We start from the raw sequence: 15,186 nt of genomic DNA, 5'->3' as shown, positions 1-15,186 counted from the left end.
TAGGAAAGAGCTGTGAAGAGGAGCTTTCAGTTTTTAAAATAATTTGGATGTCACCAATCGTGAACGTTGGGAAATATGGATGTCAGCTTGAATTTTCTTCCAGATGTTTCTGTGTTTGCTTGTTTGTGTGTGCATTTCCTTGTTTGGTTTAGTTTGTTTTTCCTGGTGAAGTGACAGTAACATGATGATTTAGCATCATATGTATAAAGAAGGCTATATAGAAGGATACTATATTACTGTAAATATAGTGATGCTCCCCTAAATTTTGGTATTTCGCTTTTTGCATAAAATCAAAGCCAAAAGAGCTCTACTTGAATGAAAAAAGACAAAGCACTGACACTGACAGGTGCCTCATACTTCAGTCCTGCCAGATGAACCATCTCAAGCTTTTCTCATCTGCATTTGGGTTCAGTCATAGGGGACCACAATCCACACAAAAAGCCTAACAGCCCTGAATCTATTATGAAAGAAAACATTTTCGAAAAGTTATGTGATTTTTTATTTCTATTTATAGTTAATTTTATCCTAAATTATTTGCTTTGTTGGTAATACATATTCAACTCAACTTCTTCCCCAAGTGGGTGGTACATATGTACCTTCTAAAAGCTTTTTCATGCAAACCGATGCCATCGAGCATTTTGTCCCCCTTCAAGGCAAAAATCTATTTTTATACCGTAGAATAGTTGTAGTGCATGGTTGTCATTTAGCATAGATGTAAAACGTCCCAAGGTTTGCATGGAATATGGTTTTGTGTATTTATTTCTTTAATTAGAAACGTGGGGGCAAACACAGGTATGCACAGGCTATTTTAAAGATTAAAGCAACTCCTTGTGGAAAATACGTCCTTCCAAATGGTCTCTGAACAGCCACTTTTTGATCATATCCAGCCTTCCCTGCTGCAGCTGGTTACTGCCAGCTAATTGCATGAACTCAGGGAGGAATGGTACCCAAACCCTCCCTTGTGAATGGTCCTGGGAAGGTGCCGAAGGACCAAGCCTGCCTTCAGGAACATCTGAGCGAGAGAGCCGCGTTTTAGCTCGGCGCTCAGAACATCCCGCGGCCCGCTTCACCCCCTGGAGGCCGGGGCAGGCGCCCTGCACGGCTGCCGCGGGGTTTCCGCCGCTCCCCGGCAGGGGCCGGGCCACGCTCGGATCCGTTCGGAACCGTTCGGCTCCTCCCGGCCACGCTCGGTACCGTTCGGCTCCGCCCGTCGCTGTTCGGCTCCTCTCGGCACCGATCGGCTTCCGGCAGTTCCCGCGCGGCCCCGCCCCGCGGTGACGCGCTCAGCGGGCGCCTGGCGGGAGCGCGGGACCGCCGGTGCTCCTGCATCCACAGCCATGTTCCCGTCGGCTCCCGCCTCCCCGCGGACCCCGGGCGGGTCGGCCCGCAGGACCCTCGGCAGCGCCGCGCCCAGCCCTCTCTCCCGGCCGGGCGGCAAGAAGGGCCTGCCCGTCGTGGCGGCGGCCGCCTCCCCGGTGCTGTTCTCGCCGGCGGCGCGGAGGAACGGCTCCCTGTCGGCGCGGTGAGTCCGCCCCTCGCCGCAGAGCCGGCCTCCTTGTTAGATGCTCGAGCCACTGTGGGTTACATTACAGTACTGTACACTAATGCCGTAAATGTACGGCACCACGTGCTCAGGGTTATGAATACTTCTCATTAGGTTTTGAATCCGCGGGTTCATCAAATATATCCCTGTGTGATACAAGTATGATATGTGAATATAGTAAGAGCTCCTGTATTTGAAAAGAAGATAAAATAGTCAGAGTTCAAGCATTTCACACCCACCCCTCTCCCCAGCTTCTTCCCCTGTCTTCTCCCTTCCATATGGATCAAAACTGAGATACAGCATGAGCCCCGGATCAGTTTCATAATCTCTTTTCTCAGGAGCAGCTATTCCTTGTTTTGTTGAGATAAAGAGAATTGCCCATGCTCAGTTTTGGGGAGCTTTTACTTCAAGTCTGCTAAATCAATAAGTTTTGCAAACTGGGCGTCAGGGTTGTCTATTAGCTTTGTATCAGCTTTTGTCCTTTCACACGGGCAGGTCTGAGACATCATTTCACTTGTGAGGAAAAATAAAAAGAGGGCATTAACTTCTATAAGCAGAGAAATTTACCCACCTAATTGTGTTCAAAAGACAACACAGACCTGTGCTGTTCCAGAGAGAGAAGGTGGGGAAAGATGCAAAGCAGCTTTTGTAAATGATATTACGGAACAGGGAATGCAGTCTCTACAGCAAACGAAGGGTGGTAGAGGTGCTGTTGGATCCAAGCTGCCGTGGGTGTTTCAAGTGTTGCACAGAGTGTACTGCCCAGCAGTGCCAGAGCTGGGGATGGAGGTAGGCCCTGCAGTCAGGGAAGAGCTTCTGCTGAAGTTCTCCTGACAGTGTCAATGTCTTTACCTGTGGATAACCACTGTATAGAGAAGTTGAACAGTGAATTTGTTGCTGGTGGAATAATGCACATTCAAAGCCAGTTCTTTAAGAATAAAAAATTTGATGACAGCTAGCGACTTGCAAGGAAGCCACCAATTGATTGCTTTAGGTGGTGTTCCTAGAGGAAGCATGTTTATTTTACATAAATCTGTTTCTGAAGAGATACTCATGAAGTAAATGTCTGCTGAAACTGATGGAGAAGCAATAAAAAGTTAACTGTAGCTTTGTTTTGTTTAAGAGCGACTCCTACCAGAGTAATCCAGCTTCCTACAGCAACTGAGACTATTAACTATGATGTTAAGGCTTTTGGATCCTCTCTGCCTGTTAAGGTTATGGAAGCCCTGAAGAAGGCTGATGGTAAGAATTGATGTTGTTTTTTCCATGAAAATTGACAGGTGAGAGAATTCTGAATGTGTCATTGATGCCATTGAAATGCTGACTTTGCAGGGGAAGCTGAAATATCTGTGTCTTGCTTTGAATCCAACCTGGTTATCTATGTAACAGTAATTAAAGTAGTAACCGTGTGGGTGTGAATGCATGGAAATAACCTTCTGATGCTGCTTATGCAATTTATTTTAAAATGCCAAGGGTATAGAGAAAGCTAATAGTAGGTTTTTAGTAACTTTTACTTATTGGTTCTTTCTCACATTTTTTCTTGTTTTGATTTTGCTGTGTTCTGAGTGGATGGTTCATTTTTTTTCTTTATTTGAATTCCCATTTGTTGTCTCTTCCAAAAGCCCTAGTGATACAAACCTTTCCCTGAGTTCAAGAAATTGGACTCCTAAACAATTTTTTCTCTGTGGCAAAGTTTTTCCTTTATAGTAGATATAAGAGGAACAAAATATGTATCTTTAAAATAATGTTAAAATTGTTGAATGATTTACAAAGGTGTTATAATCTACTCTAAATGCATGGAAACGAGTTTTAGGGTTGTCTTCATTCTTAGAGGCTGAGAGTTTATCAAATGGATTTTTAAACTAGATGTAGTTATTTGATGTGTTGATCAAATAGATGGAAATTCTAACATGGAAACTAATTTAATAGAAAATATTTCTTATTTTCATAGAATAATGAAAGTTTGTTGGTTTAAATGTTACTTTGCAGTGTTTTAAAAACCTGAATGCTTTAAAAAAGTTACTTTTTTTATGTAGCTGATGACCAGCTGAGTGTTCAAGTGGATGAAAGTGGATGGGCCTGGCTAGTTCATAAGGAGAGGCTGATTATTTGGAAGATTGGTCAGTCTGCAGTAGCCAAGGTAACGGAAGGGTCTAAATGGTCTGTATTTTATGATGTTTGAACTGGTTATGCAGTTATGGAGTTGGGCGTTTTTTTCAACTGGAGTTTGTCTGGTTTCCCCCAAAAGCAGCAGGATTGATAGGAAGTCATGCTGACAACAGTAACTGAAACTCAAGCTTTTGAGAGAGCTTACAGTTTTTGTATTCCTCTCTTCAGTTTTAATTGTCACCTTGACACTAAGGTTAATTCTTCATATTTTAATAGGTGTGGCTCTTAGGCTAGATAGTCTTGATAAAGCTTATTTTCATAATTAAAATCTAGTTGCTACGTTACAGATTGGTTTAGATTATTCTGGGACCAATTTTCAACTCGCAACAACTTCCAAAAACATGGGTAATTTCAGAGGTACTGAATGTATGTTTCACCTAGATTTCTGAGATTGAGAATTTTTATATCCCCTCTGAACATTGTTTCTTCCAGCATCATTTCAGTGGTGGTGTGAGAAAAACTGTAGTTACAAAATCAGTTTCTTTCAGTCAGGACAACGTATGTTAATTATACAGGTCCTGCACTTACAGGGGATGTCAGGTATACACATTCTGGCACTTGGAGAGATTTGTCAAGGGATTAAAATTTTTATGGTTGTTTAACTTCACAGGGGAGTGAGGAGCCTTCCCCCTCTCTACTCTGTTAGTACCTAAGAAGTTTTCTCAAGTGTTTCTGGTTTAATTTTTTTAGGATATTGACTATTAGAATATTTTTTAGAATATTTAGAATATTTATATGTTTGATTATTAAGGAATAGTCAAATAATCTCCAATAGAAATAATCCCGTATTGTGGTGTTGTGAGAAGTACTCAAAAATAATAAAGAAAGTTAATGATATTTGAAAATTTGAAGATGATTTTTAGTTTAAATGTAATTTTATTAGGGTCAGAAAGTCTAAAGATTTTGTGGCAGAGGAATAAGTTCTTCCAGTCTTGTATTTGTTATGACATGTCTTCCTTTCTTCCAGTTATCTCTGTGCAAGGAATTGCAGCTGCCACCCAGTGACTACCAATGGAGTTCTAGTTTAGCTGCTATATCTTGTCTCAGTTCTTCAGGTGAAGCATCTTCTCTTCAGGTGATCAAATTTTAAATTTTAGTGATTAAAAGAGCCTTAAGAATAACTTTGAATATACCTTTTTTTATCAAAATGATGAATTAAAAGTATTTGAAAACATTTGGTGTATGGCATCTATTCAAAAGGTCAGGATTGATAGCAGTAAATACCTTTGAAGTAAAGAAACTTCTGCTAGTCCTTTTAAATTGCACTATGTACATCTTATAGGATCAAATTAAATTGTAGTTTTTCTAAGGATTACCTGACATGCTTTTATTAAAAACAAAAATACGGTAAATTGAGAGGTGTTGTGTTAACAAACAGGTGTTGTGTTAACCAGGGTAGTCAAAAATGGGGTCTGACCAAGTGCAGTTGAAGTGCTGGCTAAACACATGGCTCAGTGGATCAATTCCCAGTGTCCATAGATGAGAAGCAAACCCCAGCACCCTCTCTTGGCTGGTCTTTGTAAGGAAGTGACTCTGGAAGGACAGACTTAATCTGTCTTGACTGATTGGTTTTTTGTATGTTTCTGGGCTAGAGAGTGAGGTTCAAACGTCAGTTTTGTTCTGAAAGTGTTAATATGCCTGTTACTATCATTCATGAAAAGAACCTCTCTTTTTCAGCTTAGATTTCAGTTAATATATGTGATGCTCCGATAAAACTGGCTAAGAAGCTGTACTTGGAAGTAAGCAGCAGCACAGAATATGTAATACCATCTTTTCTTTTGTTTTGCTCTTGTGTTGCTCTTCCAGATGATAAGAAGCAATCTTACTATTTTGGGATTATCTCATGAAACCCGAAATGTTCTGACTTAGTCATATCCAAAGACGTTTAAGAAGAAGCAATGCACCTAACCCCTAATACTTAGTATTTTTAAATTTCATCATTCTTGTGAACTGAAAGTCAGTGTCTAGTAAAAAGTTAGTTAGAAAACTCTAAGGAGCTCAATAATGACTCCCAGCTACAGTTCTTGTATTGTTCTGTGATTTTTACGTTTTTTTTAAACAACCAATAGATTAAGTACAATGCTTTTCTCTAAATCTCTACCTGAACAGTCTCTTGCAATCCACTTAATTTGCTATCTGTGATTTCCTGAGTTATGCTGTAGGCCTATGCCTTTGAAGAGAAGAGCCACCATGTGATTTGATATTTCTCTTAAAGACATTGGAGCAGTTTCTTAGTTAAATTACAGTATGCATTTGAAGTCTTCCATAGTAGCTTGGCATCTGAAATTCTCCACAGGCTCTTTCCTGATTTACAACTCTAAGTTTTGTTTGCATTTCAGCAGCAGACCCTGAATTATCAGGATCAAGAACCAGTAGAAAATATTCATTAGGAAAATAAACAAGTATAACATTTCCTGCACGAATTAAGTTGTGCTGCAGAATGTTTTTGTGATTCAGTTCCATGTTTGTCAGTGTGCTTCCATATATATATTTACTACTTTATCATGTCTTTGTCACCCACAATCTTGATGTGTAAAATAACATGTTTTAGTTAAAGCTACAATCTGATTTAGTATTATTACTATCATCATCATCATCTTGCCTCTTCTCTTAATTACTTTTTCACTTCAAGTCTCTGGCAATAATGGTTGCTACCAGTGAAGGTTCTGTGCGCTACTGGCCCAATCTTGCACATGAAGGATCCTACACAGACACTTTCACAGACTTTGGAGGCTCTCTCTGCAGTTTCCTCACAGCAGTAAAGGTAAAACAGTATGATTTATATTAAAATACCGCTTTTATTCCTACTGTAAAGATGGAAAAGTATGCTCAACTTTATTAGTCTTAAATCTGTAATAAATGTCCCGAAGGTAACACTAACTTTTGTCATTAGATTCCAAGGATTATGTGAGAGTTTAGTTCTGTTGTTTAACTGAAATTGAGTTTCATGGATAAAAATGTTACACAAAATTAAGAAAATGAGTCTCTGCCATGAAATGTTGGTCTTTTCCTAAGGATGCCTTGTGTCTTGTTCAGTGCTTACCCATATGAGCTGACATAAAGAATTTTAGCTGACAGTAGAGTTTTCTAGAATGTGAATTTTTTTAATGTAACTGCTGTCTCTTTTTGTTAGGGAGGAAGCTTTATTTTATCATCTTCCAGAGGTCAGCTAGTCCGGTTGATACCTGATGGTTCTGGCAAGATTCATCAACATGCTCTGCCACAGGGGCAGGGTATGTTTTCTGGAATTGGTAGAAAGGTTTCTTCTCTCCTGGGTATATTGTCTCCTGGAAGTGATGCTGTGGTAAGCCTGATAAACATTCATCTTCTTTACTTTCTCTTCATAATTTCTAGCCTGTGTTTTAAGAAAAGAAAAAGAAGAGCTCGTATAAGGATGTGTGACATCAGAAAAAGGCAAGACTCACTCAGCTCATTTATATAACTTACGTTTCTTTGACATTTGAAACAAAGATAGAAACCAAATAAATCTGTATGTTTTATTAAGGCAAATGCTGGCTTACTCTTCAGCTCTGAATAAAAGGAAACTTTGGAATAATAATCCTTCCTATATATACAATATATGGGGGAATATGCAATGATTGCATGTCGTGCCCCTTTCTAATGATAGCCTCATTACTAATGGAAGGAACCAGCCTGTACTCCTTCTTTTCTCATTAAGCACTGCCAAGGGTTGATGATTGAGTTGAGTTTTGTCAATGAACTCCACAGAAGTTGGTAGGAAGTACAAGAAATGTATTTAGTATAGATGTTCCTTTATCTGTAAAATAAGACTTCTCTTGGAAGTTATCATAATGCTCATCTTGAGTGCAACTTTTGTAGATTGCCCAAGGCAGTGATTCTTTTTGTGGACTGAGAGTAGCTTAGATTATTCTATATTCAAGCTTTCCTTTAACCTTTTTCATTTTTTAAATGCAGATTTCTAGTGTTCTTTGGGATAGAGAGAGATCAAGCTTTTACATGCTAACAAGTTCAAATCTAAACAAGTGGGAGATTGATGATTCATCAGAACGTTACATTCTCAGCTGGGATATCAACAGGGTCCTAAAAGAACACATTACGGATGCAATTTGGGTAAGAGCCAGCCCGGCTGTACAGGGTTAGTGTGTTTGGTTTAATTGATAGCCTGTTTATATACAGTTACACAAAAGATGTATTTCTTTTTTTAGGGATCTGAAAGTAACTATGAAGATATCAAAGGAGGAGTAAATATACAATACATGGATTTGCAACAGAATCGGTAAGGAAGTACACTTGCATCTGGTAAAACCTTCATTAATGAGATCAATCTGTTCTGTTTTCCTGCAAAAACTTAATTAAGTAATTGCAATTTAATTTTACTGGAGTGGAACTGTTGATAAAATAATCACCTTATATTAGGTAATTAAGTTATCCTATATTTTATGCTGTCATCTTTTTAGCATTACAAATCCTTTACCTGATAATAATTCCCTTTACTTTTGTTAGTGTCATTTTATCAGGATTGTGTTTGTTTTGTCTTGATTTTACAAAGACAAAAAGTAAGCAACTGTAACTTTTTCCAGCAGATGCAGAGAATTTAGTATTTCTTGCATTCGATTTCATTGCATGAAATTGCAACTGCCTTGGTTCAGTCTCATACTGCAATATGAATACTGTTAATAAAGTAACTTGGAAGAACAAGTAGCAGAGTTTTCTTTTTAAAACAATAAAAGATTGAACAGTGTCTAGTTGAGATCAGAGTTACTTTTTTTTTTTTTTTTTTTTGCTTGGTAGTGTTTGTGCAAGTGAAATATGTAATAATCATCTCTCAATGGTGTGATATCTCTTGTTGAACAGTGATGGACTGGTCATACTTGCTGCAGCATGGCATCCTGGAGATCGTCCATGTCTTGTCTACTACACTCTGATAACAGTAGAAGATAAAGGCTATCAGATGTCTGATGATATTGTTGTGGAGGTCACACAGTATAATCCATCTTTTCAGGTGTGCTGATGGAGGTTCTGATACCAGCCTAAGAAAGTTCAGTGTTTCAGGGTATTATACATAAATCACATGGCAGGGTTTTGTCTAATGGAAAATCAGTTTCCCTTAGCAGCTTGTATTTGTAATACTCTGAGGAAAACGTCTACCAGCATCTCCTAATGTTTAATATTAACTGTATGTAAAGTTTATGCTTTACATTTTAAGGTATAAGATAAAACCCTAAATAATAAGTGTAATCTGACTCCTCCTGATTTATTTTAATTTTTATGCTGTCTATGAAAGTTTCTACAGAGTGATTTTATCTTATGCTCTTGTAAACCATTTAGAACAAGTCTCAGACTCTGAGACTCTTATTGCAGCACAAGGATTTACGAGATCTGTGTTTTGGTCCTTGCTAGGCTTGCTGGGAGGGGAGGACACATTGGTTATCTGTGGAATACATTGTCTGTTCTGTGGCTTCTGGAAGCATAAACCTGGGGACTAGATTTCTTTGGTCAACTTCTTCCACTCTACCCCCTGTCCCCACTGCCTGTAATGGCATCTTAAAGATCAAAGGTGGAAGAAGAGTGTGAAAATTGTTGAATAATTGATACTTACCTCTCCATGTGAAATATGCAAGAATATAATGCATATGGAAGGGGAAAAAACCCCAGGATCTAAAACTCTAGGGTAAATTAAAAGTGATTTTGTTTGGGTTTTTAGGTTGTAAGTTGCATTCATACCTCATTGTTAAAAATTAAAACAGGTTCAGGCAGCATGGATTAGCATGTCTAAGGTATTGATTGTATATGTGACATTGTTTGTATTCAACACTTTCAGTCAGAAGATGAAGTGTTGTGCTGCCTGGTAGTCCCAGATTACTTCAGCCACGCTGCTTACCTTTATAAGGAAGATGAAGTGTTTGCTTGTTCCACTGGAACTGGCAGAATTTCCTTACCACAGGAAAAGATTGTATTTGGCATACAAGGTAACTTGCTGTGGAGGGAAATCACGTTTTGTTGGTACCTCCTAATTCAATATTTTTACAGTATTTAGATAACTCAGAGAGCAGTGTGATACTTGTGCTCCTTTATTAAATGTTTCAAGTTGGGAGTTTCTCATGAGTACATGGAGAAGTGCTGGTGTGACATCCAGTGTTGTTACTCTACAGTGTTTCAAATGAAAATGAAGTATATCCCAGTTTTTGGTATGAAAGAATAGGGGTTTTGCTAGTGGGGCTTTTTCCTTGGTTTTTGTCTTTCCTAGCATTCACTGTGGGTTGATTTTTTTCCCTGAAGTTAGCCCAGTGCCAGATCTCTTAATTGTGTCATCCATGACTTTCAAAGATGTTTTGAACTTTTTTTTTCTTCTTTTTTAACCCTTGCATTATCTGGAAGTCTGCATCTAGAGTAGCAAATAGTTCCACAATTATTTCTAAGTCAGGTGCAGTTATCAATTACTGTTGGTTAATTAATGACAGAAGTCACTAATGAAACCCTTATGTTTTGGTTTTAAAATAAAGTGGTATTTATGTGCTTGCTTTTTTTTGCCTCTCCTTATTTTAGGAGATAGTATTTTAGGAGCAGGTTCCTGTAATAGCCTTCCCATCTTCTTTGCCAAGAAAAGTGGACTTCTCACTATCTTGTCCAGGGAAAATATTTCTGTGCTTCCTGAAGACCTTGAAGATGCCCTGTCCTCTTCTATTGCTGGACCAAGAAGTGAGGTAATGGTTATTTGTTTGCCTGGTTGAAAACAGGGTAAAAACAAAGTAGGTTTTTATGTCACTTTTGAATTTTCATTGTGGAAATCCTGGGTTGTCTGGGTTTTAAAGTTTTTTTAAGCAGAGACTCAAATGCTTATAATGAAGGCAGTTTTCAAAACAAAAATTTTTACATCTGCCAGTTCAGGTAGCTTTTTTTTCCCCTTTTGTTTCACTTCAGTTGAAGTTTCCCCTTTTGTTTCACTTCAGTTGAAGTTTCCATGAAATTTTAATTTTTTCCTTGCAGGTGTGTTGCTGTCTATCACTAGGCCTATATAACACTATAGTCAATTGTTATTATTAACCAGTATTTTAGTGGAAGGGATTGTGTGATTGCCCTGATGAAACTGTGTTTTTCTTAACAAACTGGTTTCTAGTTAAGTTTGTCTGCAGTTAGACTTGTTCCTGTGGATGATAATACTCTGGAATACCTTTTAAATCCTGTCAAAAATGGTGGGTTTGAATCTTCAAATAATTATCACTAAAAAATCTGGTGGGCAGAGTAAGTTGATATAAGTTCCTTTGCAGATGGTGTTTTTTGCTTAAACTTCTGTGTGACATTCATTGTAATGTACCTTAGAGGTTTATGCTTGACTTAATTAACACAACTGCTTCCCCGTGGTGATTCTATTTTAAATCCGTGGCATTACTACTTAAAAACATTGTTTTCACTTCATAATGAAGATTTATATTTGTCTTTCAGCTGAAGTTTTTATTTTGCATTTTCAGAGTCCTGCATTTGATGCAACTGGAAGGCTAGAAATTATAGCTCAGGAAGATAAAACCAAATTACTGAAAGCTGCTTTTCTACAGTACTGCAGGTAGAAATTGCACTTCGTTTTTGAGACTTTGTTTGCTGATTTTGAAGGCACTCTGATATTTGAGTAAGAGATTCTCTTGGTTAGGATATTCCTGTGCTATTTTAGTTGTAGCTGTTTTAATGACACACATCTTATTAGGAAAGCATTAAGTACGCCTTGGGCTAGTGAAGAAGGGATGTGTGCTAGAAAGGAGTAGACTTCTGTAATCTCAATCACTTGTCACTTACTCTATGTAAATTCTGTGGATATGTTTGTGCGAGTGAAACAACTTTCAGCTTTGCATTTTGACTTCTTTATTACTAAAGAGTAAGTGGTGTTTTGTTGTTGAAAACACTTTTCTGTCCTCATTTTTATTTGCCTAGCTGTTTTCAGTAATACTTTTGAATATACTTATGGCCATGAAGGTGGCAGGCTTTGGGCAGGATGACATTGTTTTTCAGATTGGCTGATATGGAAGAATGAGTGGAAAAAAATACCCTGTTTGTCAAAGTATCCTGATTAAAACAGTTGGAGTGTGGGGAGATGTGCAATGCTTCTAAAAGGTTAGATGTTGAGATGAGTGATGTAAACAAAGAAGGAAAAGAAGATAAATAAACAGATCTGTAGACTTAGATTAAATATATTTAGAGGGGATTGTTTTCAATATTTATGTATTTAAAAAATGAAGCAACCCACAAACCCTCTAAGGACTAATCTCCTTAAAGAATCTTAAAACTTGGAAAGAACAGGTTTAAGATAACAAGAGGTAGGAGTGCTTTTACATAGAACTTCATGTGAAGTAAAAAATAATGAAGGGGGATTAGGCACAGAGAATAAAGGATACTAATGCAAGGTCTGTAAACAGGCACAGGATTTAGACAAGTTCTGTGTTCAGAAGTGTCATTAAACAAAAGTGCTGCTGAAGATGGCTGGAATAGCTGTGATCTGAGAGCACAACTAACAAATATGATGTCATTCAGGATATGTACAAGGGAGTTGGAAACAGAGAGAAGTGGGAGGTAGTAAGGAAAACAGTGTGAAATAGTATGAAAGTTGTAAGTTATTTCAATAAAAATCAGGGTTATATTTATGAAAGTAGAATAAAAAAAATTTGTGTATATAATAGTTATTCTGAATTTTTTTCCAGAAAAAAATAGTCTGGTAAAATGAATGGATCAGTCTTCCACAGAACAGATGTAGCAGTGGCCTGTCCAGATGGCCAGTGAATTGATGCAGACCAAATAGTGGAAGGTTGTGGAGCCACTGGAAGTGTAAAGTGTTCCATCTGTACAGTGAGCTCTGGCAGCTTTACAGACCTAGTGATCTTTAGAGGGGGTAGGAAATTCAATGGAAAGATAAGGCTGACCCTTTCTGACGGCACTTCATGATTTGAAGGAGCTAATAAAGTCCCGTGTGATTTCCTTAGAAAGACATTCTGCTAAGTAGTAAAGGTGGGACTTTCATTTATAATAGAAAATTCAGTATTTAATAGAAGATTCTGGTTTTTCAAAGGTATCCTTTGCTTTTGTTTACCTTTGTGCATTTTCTGGATGCACTGCTGGGTTGTTTGTTTTTTTAACTTGTAGACATCTTGGTCACATAAGTGTTCAAACTGAAAGTTTCATGAAAAATATAAATACTTCTAGTGTTGGACTCACAATATCCTTTTGCATTTGGAATACTACATTTTTTTAGTCACAAAATCAAATCTCTGGGTTTTGTGTATATTGCATAATTCTTCACACGGAAGTATATCTTCATACCTTGGAGGTCTGTCTTTGGTTGCTTCTTACTCTTTTACTAATTCACATGACTAAGAGAAGATTCTTTGAAATTATAGGAAATAAAAATAATGCATTATATTTGCTGAAGCATTTTCTGAGAGCTTTTATGAGCTTCCCCTCTATTGCCATTAGTGGGAGTGATTGAAAAAATGAGAAAAATTTTTAAGTGAGCAGTAGAAATTTAGTGACTTAACTACTAGATACATCCAGGCTTAGCTCTGTGTGATGAGTCTTTTCTCTTAAATAATAATAGAGGTAATAAAAAATGTGCCTTTACTCCTGGCTTGTGCTTTTTTGATTTTTATAAGTTGTACTGCCTACTTGCTTTTAAAGAATTGGAATACCTTTTATCCACAGTTAGTTTAGAGAGAGTGAAAAAAATGCTTTATGTATATAATCTAAAGCACTTCACAAAAAGTATGTCAGAAAATCCTGTCAACTGAAGGATTCTTTTTTCTTTAATCCTGTTGCTTGATTTTATTTAGCATACTTTGTTTCTTTAATTTCAGGAAAGATATAGTCAATGCACAAAGCATGGTAATTGAGCTCTTTCCAAGTAATACAGATCTGGATTCTGATGTTGAGCTGGATAGAGCAGTGACTCAGATCAGTGTGGACTTAATAGATGATTACCCTGCCTCTGATCCAAGATGGGCTGAATCTGTACCTGAAGGTAAATGTAATGTGTTGTGAGCTTTTTGGTTTGTTAGGGGTTTTTGTTTGTTTCAGGAATAGTATCTGTAATATTCTAAATAACATTATACTTTAAGCTTAGGTGTTCTTTGCCCTCTATCACTACTAGATACATTTCCAGAAAGACTTAAAGATGCATCTTTTGATATTACCAGATAAACTTGCAGTCTACTGTGATTACTTCTTGACTTCATACAGGAAACACAATCAGCAAGGAAAACATATTTCTGAGAAGGGTACTTTGTGCAAGGATCAGGTTCTGTCACTTTAGTATTTCCATGATTCCTTGTGTTTTGAATCATTTTCCAAAAAATAGATGCGTTAAAAGACAGAACTTATTTGTTCGTTCTTAGCACTTTTGTCAGTGTGACTGCACAGCTTCTGGGCAGCTTGGATCCTGGGTAGAGTGAGCTTGTATTCCTCTGGGGCTTTGGTACTTATGTCTGTCTGAAAGAGGACAAGAGAAATTGGTTTACAAGGATTTTTTGTACCTAAAGCATTAAAGCAAACATGTTTTCAGCAAGAAACTTCTTTGTTCATGCTTTGGTGTCTCTTACAAGTTTTAATTTGAAAGTGGCCTCAAACCTCCAGGCAGTAGTTGCCACTTATAGAGTACAGGCCTAATTTGAAAGTTCATATAAATACTTCCAGATGGATGATGTTTCCTGTTGTTGTGTGGAGCAGCCAGTTGGAAATTGTCAGGCATCAGATCCTTACTATTTTCTGATGCAACTTTATTTTTAATTTGGCAGCCTGTCTGTGTTTATTCCTGACTAAAGCCAGAGATGAAAATTGATAGCTTCTTGGAAATCATCTTGCTAATTTTGCTCAGTGATAGCTCTTCCAAGTTTTTTAGCTTGATATTATAAACACAGTTAGTTTATACAAAAAAATCTGGATTCAGAGTCAATTAGGTCTGAATGCCAGTTAACACTGGAGTTTCTAGTTGCTCTGGTCTAGGGCATAATAAACTTAGCAATAGCTAGTCCACCACGAGGATAAAAATATTAGTCAGAATCCTACTAAAACTAGAATATGCCTGTGAGCTGCTATTTTAGCAGCATAATGAATTGAGTATTTTGGAATTATACTGACCTAAAGATACTTTATTTCTTCTGAAAGTTTTACTTCAGCCATGACAGAGGTGAAAAAAACAGATTAAAAATAGCATGGTAAGCAGTATATAAATGTGTGCATATCCTGTAAAAAGTACCAGTGTGGTTCCACTGTAAAAATTGACAGATCAGTTTACCTCAGAGGGAGAAGACATAGCTATCCAGAAATGAAGATATCAGGTGCTCTGACCTGAGATTTTCCTTTTTTTAGAAGCAGCTGGTTTCAGCAACACATCTCTCATTCTTCTTCATCAGCTAGAGGATAAGACAAAAGCACATTCCTTCTTCGTTGAGTTTCTTCATCAGGTAGGTCATACTGTTCTTTTGTTATCAGCACACACAGTTTATTACTTTGTCTTG

The 15,186-nt window shown here is 37.5% G+C and overlaps 1 protein-coding gene across 1 annotated transcript in view; it reads left to right on the top strand.

Annotated features, from left to right (window-relative positions):
* Window positions 1-1,337: 1,337 nt before the first annotated feature.
* Window positions 1,338-15,186, top strand: part of NUP133 (nucleoporin 133) — a 29,867-nt gene continuing 16,018 nt past the window's right edge. The window contains exons 1-14 of the mRNA XM_066315738.1: window positions 1,338-1,522; window positions 2,667-2,785; window positions 3,580-3,683; window positions 4,680-4,787; window positions 6,345-6,476; window positions 6,846-7,016; window positions 7,649-7,804; window positions 7,900-7,970; window positions 8,549-8,696; window positions 9,516-9,663; window positions 10,241-10,398; window positions 11,164-11,255; window positions 13,528-13,691; window positions 15,038-15,132. Of these exons, the coding sequence (XP_066171835.1) occupies window positions 1,338-1,522; window positions 2,667-2,785; window positions 3,580-3,683; window positions 4,680-4,787; window positions 6,345-6,476; window positions 6,846-7,016; window positions 7,649-7,804; window positions 7,900-7,970; window positions 8,549-8,696; window positions 9,516-9,663; window positions 10,241-10,398; window positions 11,164-11,255; window positions 13,528-13,691; window positions 15,038-15,132 (1,851 nt within the window). The remainder of the gene's footprint in view (window positions 1,523-2,666; window positions 2,786-3,579; window positions 3,684-4,679; window positions 4,788-6,344; window positions 6,477-6,845; window positions 7,017-7,648; window positions 7,805-7,899; window positions 7,971-8,548; window positions 8,697-9,515; window positions 9,664-10,240; window positions 10,399-11,163; window positions 11,256-13,527; window positions 13,692-15,037; window positions 15,133-15,186) is intronic.

Source organism: Sylvia atricapilla, chromosome 3, assembly GCF_009819655.1.
Source record: "Sylvia atricapilla isolate bSylAtr1 chromosome 3, bSylAtr1.pri, whole genome shotgun sequence".
Taxonomy (NCBI): domain Eukaryota; kingdom Metazoa; phylum Chordata; class Aves; order Passeriformes; family Sylviidae; genus Sylvia; species Sylvia atricapilla.
Note: the sequence above shows the minus strand (reverse complement) of the source record. Positions and strands in the feature narration are given on the sequence as shown.